Genomic DNA, 18,751 nt, shown 5'->3' with positions numbered 1-18,751 from the left:
TTGTGAGACAAGAAGTCATTGTCTTTAAATAATCTTTTTTTAAATGTTTTTTCCTAATTTTTAATAAACTTTTTTTATAGTTGTAAAAAGGCACAATACCTTTATTTTAATTGTTTATTCTTTATGTGGTGCTGCACAATACCTTTATTTTAATTGTTTATTCTTTATGTGGTGCTACACAATACCTTTATTTTAATTGTTTATTCTTTATGTGGTGCTGAGGATAAAAACCCAGTACCTCACACATGCTAGGCAAGTGCTCTGCCGCTGAGCCCCAGCCCCAGCCCTTAAATATCTTTCTTAAAATATTTGTTCTGTTGTTAAGAAATACTTACACTCTGCAAAGAATACCATAATACTTTTACTAGACCATTAATCGCCATTTTAGTTGATTCAAATGAAAATCATTTATAGTAATATAATCTACTCAGAAAAACATAAAAATTTCTACAACTTTTTGCCTGCCAAAATGCAAAAAAATCCTCCAAAAAAAAAAACCAACAAATAAATCAAAACCCACTCTTTACACTTACTAAATTTAAAAGGAGTCCCATAATGTATAGCATATTTTCAAATGCTTTAGTCATTTTCTTTTTATAATATAGTAAATGATAACAAAGAGCAACAAACTCTTTTAAAATATTTATTTTACAAAGAATGGCATGAGCTGGGGATGTGGCTCAGCTGTCAAATGCCCCCAAGTTCAATCCCTGGTACCAAAAAAAAAAAAAAAAAAAAAAAAAAAAAAGAATGGCAAAGCTTTAAAACTATTTAAAGACATTACATAGCACATTAGACTAAATTACTCTGATGTTTCAAAATGTCACATCTACCTGGCTAATGACATCTTCAATTGCTCCAATTCAAACCACTGACCTTTCTTCCAAGAACTAGTCCTCCCTCACTTTTTCACATTTTAGCAACAGAAACCAAGTCCATAGTGTCTGCTTACACAAAAACTTGTATGCCATCTTAGACACTTTCCTCTCCTGCATCTGTAAATACGTACTCCACCAAGCCTTTTCAAGTGTTACCACCAAACAAACAGCTGCAAATACCTATAGAATTCATCTACTTCTTATCTCCACTATTAAAACCACCTTCATCTAAGCTACTTTTCTTTTGTAATTAGATTATTTCAAAAACCAAATAATGAGGTCCCCACACCTCTTTTTGCATTCTATAATTTTTATTCTGAATTACAAGTACAAGTAATTGAGTTATTTTTTTACAAAATGAGTTTTAGGTCATATTTTGTGCTATAGATTAGTTGGTACTTTTCTTAGGATAAAGTCCAAAACACTTGACATTGAAGTGTGGCACACTCCTTCCTACCACAAGCCTTTTTACATCCACTTCCCTTATCCTAGAGCAATCAGCTGAACCTTCTGTTAGGGAAACCTCTGAGGATTCCACTTGATACATGTAGTCAAGTAATCTCTTAGGCCATGTCACTCACCACAGCTCTCCTTTCATTCATTTCAGTTGGAACTTAATATTTATTTGATAAGTTGTTGCTTTAATGTCAGTTTTCTCCAAAATTACACGGTCTATAATATAAAATATGTCTATTTTACTCACTTTTACAAAACCTGATGTTTTACTGAGTATACACACAGGAAGCCAATATAAATGATGGATGGTGCCAGCAAAGACAGAGACATGGCTGATGAGTTCAGTGTCCTTTCCAAAACAATTTTATATTCTCAGTAACATTTGAGAATCAAACAAAAACACAGTATATCAGAGTGAAGAAAGATATACCTGTTTTGTAGATAGAAAAATTATGTGCTACAGAAACATCTAAATAACTAACTAGATACAAATCCCTGAAAAATTATTAAATGTATTGTTAAAATATGTTCATGAGCACTTTCAAAAGGAAACTGGTAATTAACATGGATTGATTAACATCTAGTTATATTTAACTAAAGACATAAAGACATTTTCTTTAGTCTGGGGTGTTATTTGGATAGGCTATGGAAATATCATAGGAAATTGAAATTTAAATAGGATTAAAAAAATAATAATAAATAAATAAATATATATATATATATATATATATATATATATATATATATATATATATCTTTTTTGGGGGACAAGACCATGTAGGAAATAGTTTTATAATATATAAAAATATTAAAATTCTCTTACATATAAATTTCAATGCAAGTAAGGTCTCCAATCAAAAGTCATATTTTTCATTCATTTTATTAATGTTAAATTTGATTAATGGATAGAAGGAACTCTGTAAATGTTGGTAAAATGCTAGTGCCTAAACTTTCCTTCACAAAATGGATTTATCATGAATAAATAATATGTGATCTGATCTATAATTTCTAGACAACCTCCAAAACAAGAGGAGTGAAACCAAAACTGAGGCCATACCTAATTCAAATTGAAGGCTCAATCTCATTGACCAAAAAGAATGAGGAGGAAAGGAAACACATGAAGGTAATATTTATCACAGTATTATCTATAGCAGGAAAGCACCCAGACTCTATAGCATCATTATTAACAATTATAATAAGAATAATAACACAACTAAGATAAAAATAATGATCAAATATTACTCATCACTTCAGCATTATATGTTACGTGTGTATGTGCATATAGAGAGAAGTTACAAATGATTAGTCTTTAAAATACTAGTACTTATTTCTAGGTGTTGTGATCTGAGCTGATTTTTACTTCCTTTTCCTTGTTGTCTATGGTTCATATTGTAGTAAGCATAAATCAGTTATTACATCTAAAACACAAAACAAATTTCATGGGCTTAAAATTATATAATTCAAATAAAACAAAAAAAGCAAATAAAAAACAAAACAAAATAATTCAGTTATTGTGAATTAGATTGCCTTTATAGGTGAAATTCATGTATGAAGCATTATTAGGAAACCTGAAGAATCATATCACACAATGGAGGGATAGCACTAGTTGAATGTGAAAGTTAGTGACAAGTAGCTCAAGCCACCTTACATAGCCTTATGTTATGGCCTGTCTTAAAGGCAGGTAAACAAATGTATAGAGTGTCAGATCAGTTTAAACAGCTATGGTGAAGCCAGGAGGTGAATACGTTTAGCAGAAGACCAAAGCATTTGGTAAACACAAAAGTAATGGTAACGGGGTCAACATGTGATGAAAGTCATATGAAAGTACCTATTGCTCACAAACTCAAAATGAACTCAAATAATTTTGAGAGCTCTCCCAATAAACTAATGTAAGCTTATATTATATTAAAAAATATAATATCCTAAATCAGAAAAGTAAATTCTAGAATTTTCCTAATCATAACAAATAATGAGATCTAGTACTAAGCAGAGTAGTAGGCCCACATTTCAAGAAGATCATGCAAAATTTAGTATGTGTCAAAAATCAAGGTGACCAGAACACTGAAGTATAGAAGTCCTGTCAGTAGATTAGAAAGACTTTCCAGTACCTTAATTTTCAAAACACTAGAAACACTTAACCCCACATTAGAAAGCAATTATGAAGTGTGGAGAGAACTAAATACTGACTATTAGAATGGACATCAAGGGCCTTTTCCTCTGACTTATGCTGACTGTGGCAAAGGTGGCTTTCATTCATTGCCAACATTCATTCTCCTCCTTTGGTCCACAGTGTTGAGTGCAAAAAGGCACTCTTCACCCAGACTACATTTCTCAGGCTTTGTGTCAAAGTATGCTGACCTGACTGATTCTCACATGTGATCTGAATACAAAATTCAAGTCAAAGGAATGTTGGTCATTTGCTAAGCATTTTGAAAGCATATCACCAAGCCTCCACCATGCTATCTTCCTTCTGAAAGCGGAATGCAAAGAACACAGGCCTTAATACAAAATGTAGTTTAAAAATGCAAATGGTTTGCATATGTATTGTATTGATCATGTTATGCTGTGTGTGTGTGTGTGTGTGTGTGTGTGTGTGTGTGTGTTTGAGAGAGAGAGAGAGGGAGAGAAAGAGAAAAAGAGAGAGAGAAAGAGAAAATTATTATTATTATGGAGAAAATGCCCACACCGACCAGGAATGACAGAGTTAGACTCTGGTAAACAGAAAAATTCTCCTAAATTTTTGAGGTTGTATGTTATTATTCTTGTGATACCTGAGTCTCTACAGTAAACAATATTTATGAAAGAAGAAAACATTTACATTATGATAATCATTCCGATAACCTCATCAAATATTTAGAAACTATCTTTAAAATTCTATTTCTTCTTTTAATAGTTCTTATCTTTTAATACTTCTTATCTTTAAACTGTGAATGTCATCTGAACACACCAGTTACTGGATTAGGCCCTGATTTCAAATTCAAGACCCAAATGATAAAAACAAAATTTAAAAAAAAAAATTCACAGGCTTCCTACCTTTGACCTCTATCACTTGAAGCTGTAAACAAGCAGCTCAACAATTTTAATAGAAAAGAGACGTGTGAGTTTTGACACAGAGTGAAGAAACATAGGCATCAGCAGGCCAAGGATCAACACCATCTCACCCAATGTACTTCATATACACTACAGATGTGTGTCATTACACACATAGTACATCAGAGTCTTCCATTTGCCCAGTGTCAGGCATTAACAGTAAAATTATTTCGTATTCTTCAGTTGATGCATAGTGCCACATTTTCATATCAGTTTTGATTCCTGGGTGTAATTTGAAAATGCAGCAAGGCAGTACAAAATATCTGCAGCTTTGTCGTGTCAGGAACTCTAATTAAATAAATCTCTTTGCTGAATTATCCTCATTATTTTAAAATAGAGCCTGTGCCCATAAAGGCCACTTCTGTTTTTCATTAACCAAGACTGCATTGACATTGGGAACTAAACAGAACATTGTATTCAAAATGGAGCCATGAGCTAGTTGGTTATGCTTTTTAATTACAGTAATCTGATTTTTCAAATGTATATCCTCTATAATTATGTCTGAACACTCTAAGTAATATTACATAGAAGTTAATTGTAGGAAACTTTGTTCCTCTTAATGTTTTCAAATAATATAATTTTATTCTGCTATCACCCACTAGTGTGCCCTTTTTTCCCTTGGAAGGGTTCTTCATGCATCATTTATAATTTTTATGTCTCGCTAGTGCACATTTTATTTATAAATCATCAAGTTTTAAAAAATAAATTTCTGGTACATTTATAGATGGATTTGTTTGGGGCATCATTTTTAAAAACATAGACAAAAAATATAATAAATGAAATATGCACTGATATCACTAGGCACTGGTCCTCAAGCAAAAATATCAATAAAACTGGTGGTGAACACAATTCCGTTAATACAGCAACATTCCGTGATCCACCAACAACCATGTTAAGAAAGAACTATAAGAGGCAAATACAACATGGTTTGTGCCCTCATGTGAGTATATGGAGAGGATAGAGAATCAAATGGTAGAATTGAAGTCAATGTATTAGGTACTATGAGAGAAGTATGGGGTGATGTTCAGACAGTACCGAGAGGATACCCCTAATCCAGAATAAACTGTGCTACAGAGTGCAATGCCTGCTAATATTTCCAGATTAGTTATCCAAGAAGTTATTACCTTGAAATTGAGGAGTCCTCAAGCAAGTGAAAAAGGGGTAAGTTGTGAAAGTCAGGATTGGAAAGCAGCTTTCCAAGAAGCATAGAAATAAGAGAGAGCAAAGTATGAAAAATGGCTTCAAGTTAGATCAGCATGGCTAGAGTAGGAGTCTGGCAAAAAGAGGTAAGTAAAAGCTACATTATAAAGGAACTGCATTTACTCATTTCCTCACTCATTCATTTAACAAATAACTACTGCCATTTTGTGCCAGGCTCTGGGGATTCGCACAATTTTCGATGCCATCAAGAAATATCTATTCTAATACCCACAGGATATACAGAAAACAAAGTAAACTTGTAATATGAAAGAGACAAAGGCATGGGGACAAAAAAAATTATTCAAGGAGGTCTTTTAGGATAAGTGTTTTAAGTAAAATTCATAATGATATTCTGAGTAAAGATCTGAGGAAGTCAAGGAAGTGTGCCTCATGTTATGTGATGGGTAAGAACCAGACAGAGGGGAAACCCTCTGAGGAGGCCCCCAGCTGGCACTGTACCTGGCAATGATTCAGCAACAAAAAGGAGGCCAATCTGGCCTGAGAAAATGGGTGGGGGATAAGTAGTTGGAGGTGAAGTTACAAGGAAAAGAGGGAAGATTACATCCATGGTAAGCACTTTTACATTCAAAGCAGAGCTGATTGGAGGCTGGATTTTTATTTTGTATGCACAGTGACTCCCACATTAAGTATAAACCAAAGGGAGAAAGAGCAGAACTAGCAGGAGAGGCTACTGCAGTAGTCCAAGTGAGAGACTGGCTTGCACCAGGATGCTGGCATTGAGAAGTGATTTTATGCAGTTTATAACTTGAAGGTATAAATGACACAATTTTCTAAGGGTTTACACATGCGAGTGACACAAAGAGAAGTAAGGATAATTCCAAAGCATTTCGGCCAAGGAACTGTCAGATTGGAGCTGTTTTATCAACTGAAATAGGGAAGTTGAGTCGGATGAGGTTGGAGGAAAGATGGAGATGCCATTCCTTGAAATGTGGAAGAGCACAGAGGACGCTGACTGGAACATGGTAAATCTGAGAAGTCCTTTAGACAGCCAAGTAGAGAACTTGAATACGGAGTTGGAAAGGGGAGACACTGTCTTCCTGTGGTCATGAGTTAAAAGGGTTACAAAGCACAACACGATTAGTTCTCAAAGTCTCAAAACAGAGAGTCACAAAGATGAGAACCTCTGCATCCTTGTATTTAAGATGGAGAAAAATAAAATTAAGAAATGTTTATTTAGACTACAGCAGCTAGTCTAATGTCAGAAAATCTCAGAAACTCCATAATAAGCAATCTTTCCACAAACTGAAAAATCCCTAGGGGTACTGAAGCTCCTGGGCCTCTCTTGTCTTCTGTTATGGTTTAGATGTAGTATCTCCCAAAAGCTAATGTATGAGACAATGCAAGAAGGCTCAGAGGAGAAATGATTGGGTTATAAGAGTCTTAACCCAATCAGTGAAATAATCCACTGATAGGGATTAACTCAGTGGTGACTGAAGTGGTAGGGTGTGGCTGGAGGAGGTAGGAATTGGAGCATGGCATTGGGGTATTTATTTTGTATCTGGAGAGTGAAAACTCTCTCTGCTCCCTAATTACTATTTAATCTGCTTCCCTCTACCACACTCTTCCACCATAATATTAAGCCTCACCTCAAGCCCCGGGAAATAGAGCCAGCGTTCTATGGACTAAGACCCCTGAAACCATGAGACCTTCAATAAACCTTTCCTCCTCTACAGTTGTGCTGCTGGGTCCTTTACTCGAAACAGCAGAAAAAGTTGACTAAAACATCTTTCCTTTCAAGTAATTGGAGACATGCTGACTAATCAATGAAGATATGTTGAAATATCCATAATTGTATTCCATAAAAATTATTTTAGACAAGGAATAGTGACACAAGCTGTAATCCCAGCAACATGGGAGGCTGAGGTAGGAGAACCCCAAGTTCAAGGACAGTCTCAGCAACTTAGTGAAACCCTCAGAAAATTAGTGATATCCTCTCAAAATAAAAAATAGAGAGGACTGGGGATATAGTTTAACTGGAAAGCACCCTGGGTTCAATCCCCTGTACCAAAAAATATATATATTTTATATTTTATATATTTTATATTATGTATATATATTTTTATATACATAAACACACATATATAATATTTTGAATAAGGAATTATCATATCACATAGATTATTACATGATAACACTTCGCTTATTACCTATCTCCAAACCTTTGAGTAAATACAAAGCCATATTCACTGCCTAAACAAGCTGAAGAATATTCAACTAACTTAAAAGAATATTATGTACCCACTTTCCCAATTTATGTTTTAATATTTTAAGGGCAAACTTTCACAGGAGAAAAAAAAGTCATGGAAATTACTCATCAAATTCACATTTTCTATTTTGAAAATTGTTGTACATTTAGTAGACTGCATAGTGGTACAGGAAGTTGATGAGATACAAATTAGTCATATCATTACACATGCAGTTCCCTTCCCTATTGCCTCCTGCAAAGGACAGCCCCTAAAAAGGAGGTCCATAAAAGAATACAATTTAATAAAAGCCACAGGATTTTATATGAAAAGTAAGTTGACATGCTAGAATGTTTCTATTCAAGGTAACAGCTACAATATAAGTAAAAATATCCATAAAGCTAGCCTACAGAGAGCAAAGTTTGGGGGAGTACATCTAATCAAGAACCCAAAGATATTAAGGTTTTTTAAGAGACTGAGCCATTTTAAACCATTATTTATGGCACTTCTATTACAATAACATTTCCATGGATCAAAGTTGAGTATTATCATTATACAAATAGACAAAGACAAAAAGAAGATATTTTTACAAAGAATCTATAGTCGATATTCATGTAGCACCTGAAAATCAGATCAACTGTGACAAAAAAAAAAGAAATTCTCTATATTGTCCTTCATAATGTAATCCAAATGAAAATAATTAAAAGAATATGATTGAAGGTCAGACAAAAATACCTTACCATTCATTTCCTTGTGAAGGGTTTTCTAGAAGCACTCGGATTATATATAATAAGCAGCTTAATAATTTGAGAGAAAAGTTGAACAGGCGTATCCTTAGACCTTTAAACAAACAAAAAAATTTGATTTTAATATGAACTTGCTCACAAAAGGCTAAAAAGGATTGTCAACGTTGTCAATTTTAAGTACAGCACTTAGATTGTATTTAGAAACTAAAATACTATAATCGTCTGAATTCACTGAAGTGCTGGGTAGCTGAATTTTAATTAGTTGAGTATTGAAACAAAAAGTGAACTTGACAGGATGCATGAACTGTGACAGTGAACATCACTCACTGAAAGTAAATCTATTGGATAATCAAAGCATTTGAGTACACTTATAAGTTTAACCATTTTACATACACATGAATTTTTGAATAAAGTCTAGCTAGCTAGAAAATAAAGCTGTTTACATATTCACAGGATGAATAATAAACTTTGGACCTTCAGAGCAGCTTGTAGATTTGATTATGCAGAAATTGTAATTATATTTATATAACTTTATGTTTTGTTTTTAATATTCATTATATAATTATATTATTGTGTATATTAATTGTATATTTAGATGTTACATGATATTTATGGAGAGAAATCATAATAGTTTATAATGAGAAACAAATATGCATGTTCTCGCCTTTGCTCTCTCTCTTGCCACAATCTCAGTCTCATTCACATATACACACATTTGAATTGAATCTTATTTTTAACCAGGTTAAATGCCAATGAAATATGTAAGTTTTTGTGAGTATTATGACTGTCATGTGTATGACTCTTAAACTGTTTTGGTCACAGTTACACAACCTAAAATATTTCATGATGATGAAGAAGCACAAATAAGTTTAAGCTAAGTAAAAATAAACCTTAATTACTAGGAGGATTACTTTTCATCCATTTATTTGGTGATATTTGGTTTGCACATTTTTAATGAAATTTTGAGAAAGACTTTTCTAAAATTTTTACTTAATAAAACATAGAAGTAAAATGTTACTCATTTTTTAATTCTGCCATGAATGTACCTGTAGCATTTCCTAAGAGTAAAAAGATTAATATTTAATTGTGTAATTTTTCCTAGATTTTCCTATTAAAATGCTGAATATATTTGATGGGTTGGCTTCTTTATAAAGTCTTTTAAATTTTTAATGAAATTGTATTTGTTTTATAGAACTGGTTCTCCACTTTAGTAAGGAGAGGATTCAAACAATGCATCCATTTTTCTGGTCAGGAGAGATAGGATTGTTAGTACTGAAATTAAGGAAACCTTCCATTCACATGATGTGACCCTTTTAGGTCATGTCTATCAATGGCGCTTCCTTGATAATTCTAAACAAGCAGGTTAGAAAGACATTAGTTATTAACAGTCTTAACCCTGAAACTAATCTACTAATCTCTGACCAGTGTGTGCCTTAAATATTTAAATATTCCCTATAGTCAGTATTTGAGAACACCCCACAAGTCAAGCCTGTCTCTATGAATCCTATCTACAAAGGCACAAATTAATTTAGAATACTTCAAGAGGAGTCAGAATTCAAGAGCTTAAAGTCCACACCAATGAAATACAGATCTCTCCATTCCTTGTTGACATTTTTAAGTAGTAATCCTGTGTTATTGCAAATGGTTTCTAAAAGTACACAGTATAATAGCAAAGAAGTATCACTGATATTTCAACCTTGAATTGGGTCATGAGGGCAATGACTGTCCTGTTAAAGTTCTAGTGTTTCCCAAATTGTCTGATGATAATACTCATTGAATGTTAAGCATTGAGATTCACCCTATACATGCTGATTCAAATTTTCCAGTGGGAGAACGTTAGATGTTTCTTATTAAGCCTGACTGGGAAACAGTGAGCCCTTCTCTCATTAATTCAGAAAGTTATTCCCCATTTTGTGATCAATTTCCAGAGACTTGTCAAGCTCTTTTAGATACTCCTCACATTAAAAAGTATGAATTTCTCACTGAAAGTATTTTTCTCAATGTTTGCACTAACCAAATAGTTTATGCAAAAGTCTGTTTAGTAAAGTGGGATTTAGACAATTAAAGGTGCTCAGGAGACAATAACACTAATAGATAAAGCATTTACATTTTTCTAAAATTTTACTATCTTCCAATCAAAATTACCAATGTCACTATTCTGTACAGAAAAGCATTTTGCAAACTACTGTGCAGTTAGAATTTTGAGGTAATTCATTTACAAACAGAGAGGGAAATGAGATGAAGGACTTACTTGATCTCTGGTTTTTAATGAAAAATAACTTTAATCTCTCTTTAAATGTGTTTTCGTTCATATAGAATTCAACTTGTACTCTGCAAACAAAAAATAAAAACAAATTTATGTAAGCTCAATTACACCTTTATTTTTATGAAAAAAAAAATATAAATGAACTCTTCAATTCTCTTATTAACCTGAAGGTATTATGACCTAAATATAACCTACAAGGCAAAAAAAAAAAAAATTATGTCATTGAATGCTTTATATTCATTGATTGAATTACATGCCACAGAAAATGAGAACTGAATGAAATATAGCATGATACATTGTAGAGAGAAATCACTAACTTTCTAATTATAAAGGTAAGGTCAGTTCAAATATAATATGTAGTAAATGCAATTTTCTGTATTAACAAGTGAAAGAACAAACAAGGCTAGTCATTGGAAAAAAATGAGGAACAGCTCCATACATTGATAGAGCTAGGGGTGGTTTGACAGTTATGACAGTTTAATATGTTAATGGTTTGACAGTTGGCATGGGGTGCTTTCTTATTGGTAGGTAAGGATCATGTGAGCCAGCAAGGCTAGTCTGATTGGTGGGTAAGGATTACTTGAGCCAGCAGGGCTAGTCTGATTGGTGGGTAAAGGATCATATGAGTCAGCAGGGCTCACCACTGGACAGCTCTTTTCGGGGGATGGGAAAGTTAGTCTTTGGAGCTGGGGTGACTCCCAACAACGAGTATAACCAGTGATATAGATGATTCAAAACAAGAATAAAGAGAGGTTTAACATGTGTCTTTGGAATTATTTTGAGAGAGTTATTTTCTCAATTTCTTTCTCCTGCTATAAGATTAACTGGATATTTCAAAAATCCACAGCAACACCAGCCTAGATCTACTGAATCAAAATCTTAAAACACAGGGCCTATAAATCTATTTTTAACAAGCCTTTCCCTTCACCTAAAAACTTACTTGGGACATAACGTTATTTAACATGTTTGTTTCTTATTTATTTAAGTTCATCTTCCAATACATATGGATCATCTGAAAGAGGGGACACCACAGACTGCAATAGAGTAAACGAAATTCCATGTATAAATAATTTTATCAAAATGAACCCAGTTATGCATAACTATAATTATTTATTACAGCAATATAGTTATGCATAATACATATGATTCTGCAAAGGAGTGGTAATGGTAAGTAGAATGTGAAACATAAATAGAATATAAGCAGATGATTCAAGTAATAAATAGAATCTCACATATTTAATGCACCATAAAATAATATAAACAGTCTTAAAAATTAAGACAATTCTAATTCAATTATTTTGCTCTCTAAATCGTAGAAAACTGCTAACATTACAGCATGTTACAAGCTATAATTACTATATTCCAAATAGTTTAAAAAGAGAATTAACATTCTATTTGGTTCATGGTGAATTGTTAATGATCTTCAGTTTTCTTAATTGCTCTCAAACATATTTATTATAGGACTCTAAAAGTGCATTTTCATATTTACACAAACAACAGAAATTTAATTTCTCCAAATATTACAAGCTTTTGAAGATAGACACTATCTAGATATACACTAGATATCTGTATACAGTAGACAGACTTGGGGAGGTTTGGGGATTTTGTTGTTGTTGTTGTTTGCTGAGGGCCATTACCAAGTAGGAATGACGCATCAAAATTTCCTTGCCAGCGCACCCCATGTTAATTGTGGTAATGCTGGCATCTTTGCTGATGGTGTCACCAGTGACGCAATTTTTCCAAAGGAGCCGTCAATTGGCTTGGTGTCATGGCATTTCTGTATCCTCCTCCCTTCTACTAGTGATGGTCTAAATTTGGGGGCCAACAGAGGTGAGGCAAAGAACCTCACTCCCCCACTGGCACCAAGGCTAAATTTGGGGGCCAACAGAGGTGAGGCAAGAACCTCACCCCCCCACTGGTGCATAGGCCTATCCACAAGCATGGCTGAATGCTGGACCGGTAGTCAGTGATGGGTTGATCTGGTTGCAGTGGATTCAACCTAAGACAGAAAGCTGAAGCCTAAAGGTCAGTTTTCCCATGACGGGTAAGAACCATATGTTGAATTGGACAACCTACCAGGCAGGGTCCTAAGCCACATTGCTTGTTGTTTAATTAATCAGAAGGGGGGAGATGCTGAGGGCCATTACCAAGTAGGAATGAGGTATCAAAATCTCCTTGCCAGCGTACCCCATGCTGCTTAGAGGACATTCGATGGGACATTGCATGTATGCTTTAGTAAGATGACCCTGCTCAAGGTGATCGAGGGTGGATCCAGGTTTGAGGAAGTATCCCGGTCCTTGGGTTTAGGGTGTTCCCGGTTTAAGGCGTTTCCGGTTTAAGACAATAGGGGTTTTAGGGAAGTTGGAGGTTGAAGATTATTGCTGCTGGGATTAGGGTGTTCCTGCTGCTTGTTCCCCTTGAGTTCTCATGAGATTCAAATGGGATTTGGATAAAGCCTCGTGGAGTAGGTGATTTGGGGGCGGCGGTATATTGGGGATTTCACCAGAACGTGTTTGTTGGAGGCCGGTGTGAGTTCGGGAAGAAAGAATTGCTGTTTGAATCTACAAAGCTGTGTGGTGGCTCGTGATTCTGTGCCAAGCCGAGACACTGGCAGTTGTTGTTGTTGTTTTAGGCAAAAGTCATATGTGAGAGAAAACAGGGGCTGGGGGAAGTGACATATGAAGATGCTCATGAATTAGAGAACTTTTTGTCTACTATGATATCTTATATTTTCTCCATTATCCTATATGTTCAAGAAGACTCATGAACACATGAAAAGTACCACTCCGGGGCTGGGTTCCTGGCTTAGTGGTAGAGCACCTGCCTCACATGTGTGAAGACTGATTCTCATATGAATAAATGAATAAAATAAAGATCCATCAACAAATAAGAAATATTTTTTAAAAATGACAATCCTCCATGTCACAAAGGAAAACAGCTTTTTTATCCATCACAAACCAAGTTTGTTCTGATTTTTTAACTTTTAAATGATATTGTCAGTGGCAACATGTTCATACCTTTCTTTTAAAAAACTTGCATGTCCTCTAATATTTTTTGTCTTCTCCCTAAATATTCTATCCAAAAATAATTTTCAATTGCCTTTCATCATTTTCTCAATATCTTTTTTCTTCACCTTATATGTAAAATAGGAAAAAAAATACAAAGCAAATTTTTCTTTACTAGATCATTACTTTAGAAAAGAGAATTTTAAAAAATTCAATATCTTGCAGCAAATCAGTTCTAAATGCAAGCCTATATACATGCTCACAGCCTTGTAAACCTACATGCTCACACATACTTCGAAATCCCCTGTACACACAAACAGACACAAATCCCCATTAATATCTGGAAATGCATCACTGGATCTGTTTTCCTTGTTTATCAAATGAAAAGTCAGTTCATTTTAAATAAAGATACTGTAATAGTAATATCAAGCTAAATTAGCTAAAATTTGTTATGGATACAAAAGCAAATTTGAGAGGACATATGGCTATTACACAAGTAATTTAGCAAAGGCCATGCAGACTTGCTTCCTAGAATCATCAAATTTGTAAGAGTATGCATCCATCCACTTCTCAGATAGTATCTGGATGGAGTTCAGTACCGGCTACATACAGAGAAGCATTTTTGTAACTAAAAATGAGATCATCTAAAACATTAAACAAAAAGAGGGATCTGAAAATATATCACATAAGAGAAAATGGAAGGAACTAGAAAGACTGAATAGATAAAAGAGTTAAGGGTCACTCAATGGTTGTTTTTAAATATTGAGGTGACATCCATTATTAAAATGGAATGACTCGTGATGTGATACATCACTGAACTGATATTAGAGAATATGAGACTTATGAATGACAATTACTCAATTTTGAAATGACCATCATTGTGAAGTGGAGAGATCTCTAATACACATAAATGTGCCAAAGACCAGATAACAGCTTGCAAGCTACTAGAATTTTTCATGAGAAGGCAATTTTGCATGGTGTGAGGGTCTCTCATTAAATAAATTCTGAATTCCCATCTGATTATTAACTATGTGAAGTGAATTGTTTAGCTAATCTACTGATCTCTCTGAGCCAATATTTTCACTGTGGAGCATAGAGGATATTAAGGCATAAAAATATACAAATGATCTTGAAAGCTAAAAACCAAAACCAGAAAATTTTTGGTTCATTGTATTAGGACAAGATAAACATCCTTTAGGCTCGCTATCAGTAACACAGAGTAGAACTTTGTTTTATCTGATCTAGTGACAACTCCTTCCACAACCAAGGCATGACAGTGATGGTATACACTTGGGGGACCCTCTCCATCACTACAGAGTTATATAGTACTCAAGGACTTAATATAGTTTAGTGATTACCCTTCCCAAATTTTTCCAGAATTTTAAGTTATTGTAAATATTCTTGGTATATCCTCTTCCTGATATAAAGATGCCTTTAGTTTCCTCCTTTCTTCCTTCTTTGCTTTCCTCTCTTCCTACCTCACTTGGCCTCCATTCCTCCATCTAATATTTTTCTAAATTTAGTTTCATCTAGTAGATTTTGTTAGTACACTCCTTCGAAACCTTCACCAAAACCACAGAGTTTTGAATAATACACAAAGACAAATATATCCCATTGCTTCTTAAAATTTCCTTTTTTTTTTTACGTGTTTATAGCAAAATCAAAATTTAGGATCATTTTGTCAAATTTATCCTAACACAATAACAGTGACTGTATTTTATAAAAAATAAATTAGAATTATAATCATTATTAGGTGGTAGCTTCTATTCAAATATGTTCTCACTGTTAAATATTGTTATTTTATGCAAGTCACTAATATTTATTGTTTATTTAAATAGATTCTATACATTCATTCTGTCACTTACTTCTGAATACTTTATAATTTTTTCAACACTTTGTTCTGATTTTTAACTTTTTAATGATATTGTCAATAACAATTATGGGAAACTCCCTTATTGGTAATGACATTTTTTTTCATGTTTATCATTTGAGTTTTCAGGCAGACAGTTACGTCATCTGGAAATATTCTCCACTACTTCTATTTCTATTATATTTTTTAATCTTATCAAGTGGAAAAGTAATTGAGAAAATAAATTTATGGTGTGCCTTTCTTCCAAAAGGATGTCTCTTGTCCTGCAGGTAATTATTTTGCTGACACTAAGACCATAATATGTATTTATATTTTACTAAAATTTATATCAGATACAGATTCATATTTATTGTGATGAAAAATCTTCCTTGAATCTTTCAAGTTGATGATGCATTATTGTGTTTCTTCTGATTTGATGAATTATTTTAAAGTTCTTCTATTATGTGGGTTTTTTTTTCCCCTAAGAATAAGTTGTTCCTACAATAATATTCATTTTCTGCTGGATTTACTGCTGAATTCATTTTCCTATACATTTAAGGAGTTTTTTTTTCTACAATCATAACTAAGATTGATGTGCCATCAACTTTAACTATTTTAGTATCTTCATAGATAAACTAAAAAACTCTCCTGAGTTTTCTTTTTTTCTGGAAAAACTTTAATTACAGTAAACATACTAAATTTTTGACTAAGCTGGTACTATCAGACTCTCTTAAAGAAATATTCCAGAAAGAAAAAAAATAAAAAACCCTTAAAGATCACATAGGAACAAATCTCATTTGAGGAGTAGCTAAACAAATGAGAAACAGACCAAATTAAGCATTACAAATAAATCAAAATGTCAGAAAATAATACATATCTCTCTATAATGACATCAAATGTAAATGGTCTCAACTTTCCAACTAAAACACATAAGCAGGCAGGATGAATTAAAAAAACAAGACCCAACTATATATTGCAGGAGATTCAACACAGGCAAAGACAGCCAAAGGCCTAAAATGAAAGGATGGAAATTGATATACCACGTGAAAGGAGCCCCAATACAAGCAAGAGTAGCTACTCTTATATCTGACAAAGCAGAATTCGAGCCAACATTAATCAAAAGAAAGTAACTACATACTGGTAAAGGAACCAATCCAACAAGAAGATATAATGATAATAAATAGTTATGCCCCAAATGTGAGTATAATTAATTATATACACGAGACATTATTTGAATTAAAGTGACAGAGAGACACTTGCAAAATAATACTGGATTATTTCAACACACCTCTCTTATCTAAAAGAGAGGTCATTCATCTGGAAACTCAGTAAAGACTCTTTGGATCTGAAAAAATATTATAAAGCAAATGGTCTTAACAAGCATTGTTTTATCCAACAATAGGGGAATATATGTTCTTCTCAGTGGCTCATGGAATCTCCCACAAAATAAACCATATTATATGCCACAAAACAACTCTCAATTTAAAAAAAAAAATGGTATAATTTCAATAGACTTTTTTGGTATAATTATAATCAAAGTTCCCTAACAATATAAGTGTTTCTTGATGTTCATTTTATTTGGGGACCATATTTTTCCTTTCACCTCTCATTCTGTTGCTCTGCAACTTGAATTTAGTATAAATGTCACCCAGCACCATATTAACTATAATTTAACTGTTTCACTTTAAAATTTCGTATTTCATAAGTTTAAAATAGGTCTCATCATTTTAACAACACAAAAACTAATTCTGATCCAGGTTGTCAATATACTGTTCTTTCAGAAATGTTATATTCCTATTTTTTAGTAGTAAGCCCTTGAAACCTGTTTAGGATGCCAAACCTTTGCAGATATGCTCTTTTGAATCTTAGAATAGATTCAGATTACTTTCAAAGGAAGAATCTACCTGTTTCTCCTTGGTTCCATTTGGTTTTATAAATCTCTACCCTCCCTCTGATTCTGCAACATCAATTATGGAGTCCATGCATAAAGTCATCGTTACTGTATTCAGTGCAAACAAGACCTTACCTGCCTGGACTCTCCAAGCTAAGCAGATAGTTCAACAGATACGTATTAACCCCTCTCTGTCAGTGGTTTTCCATTGGATGACATATTTATATACATATCTTCCAGTATAAATCTAATTGATGAGGCCTTTTCCTTTCAGTCACTTCTCTATATTTAGGTTGTAGCATTCTCTTAACTCCATATTTAGTGCTGCTTCCAAACAGAAAATATTTAAAAATTGCTCTGTATACTATAGACAGGTTTGGCTCAATCTATTCTTGCCACTAGTAAGCCCTGAGTTGGGTAAACAATAGTGAAAATTGCACCTTTACACATTAAGTTTATCTCTATCCTCTCTAAAGACTTTCTGGGGAGGTTGAGTTGTGTCCTCCAAAGGGATATACTGAAGTGTGACATTGTTTGGAAACAGAGTCATTGCAGATATAATTAGTGAAATTAGAATGAGATAATACTGGAGTAGAGTAGGCCCTCAACCAAATATGACTTATATATAAGAACAAAAAAATTGGGGCACAGAAACAGATGCAAAGGAAAGTCAGCCAGATGAAGATGGAGGCTGGAACTGGAGTTTTAATGCCACAATTCCAGGAATGCTCAGAACTCCCAGAAACTGGAAAAGGTTTACTAAGAAGTATGAGCCTGACATCAACTAAAGTTCAAATTTCTGCCTTCCAGAAATATGAATCAATGCATTTCTATTATTTTCAGATACCTAGTGTATGGTTCTTTGTTGCCCTAGGAAGCAATAAGTCATTTTCTGATGGTAACAACTAGAAATTTTCACTTATACCAATTTCTTGAGAACATAAGCTCTGTAAGTACCATATTGATATTTTTCACATAAATCTTTAGCATCAAACATATTACCTGTAACCTAATAGGTATTAAAGATCACTGGTTTAAAAAAAAACTATCCTGTGCACATATATGAATTTCACTTTTATGTCTATTTATAAATCACTAATTTTAAGAAAACTATAAATAAACAGAAGGAAGACGAGCTGAGGAGAAGGGAAAGAAAAAGTGGGAGA

At 33.5% G+C, this 18,751-nt stretch overlaps 1 protein-coding gene across 3 annotated transcripts in view; it reads right to left on the bottom strand.

The window, feature by feature from the left end:
- The window catches only part of Kcnt2 (potassium sodium-activated channel subfamily T member 2), a 375,357-nt gene that overhangs the window by 255,343 nt on the left and 101,263 nt on the right, over positions 1 to 18,751 (bottom strand). For all 3 annotated transcript variants that reach the window (XM_026409552.2, XM_026409554.2, XM_026409555.2), the window contains exons 2-3: positions 10,826 to 10,905; positions 8,569 to 8,668 (exon numbers count right to left, since the gene is read on the bottom strand). In XM_026409552.2, coding sequence (XP_026265337.1) covers positions 8,569 to 8,668; positions 10,826 to 10,905 — 180 coding nt within the window. The remainder of the gene's footprint in view (positions 1 to 8,568; positions 8,669 to 10,825; positions 10,906 to 18,751) is intronic.

This window comes from Urocitellus parryii, chromosome 9, assembly GCF_045843805.1.
Source record: "Urocitellus parryii isolate mUroPar1 chromosome 9, mUroPar1.hap1, whole genome shotgun sequence".
NCBI classification, from domain to species: domain Eukaryota; kingdom Metazoa; phylum Chordata; class Mammalia; order Rodentia; family Sciuridae; genus Urocitellus; species Urocitellus parryii.
This window is presented reverse-complemented; position numbering and strand designations above follow the sequence as displayed.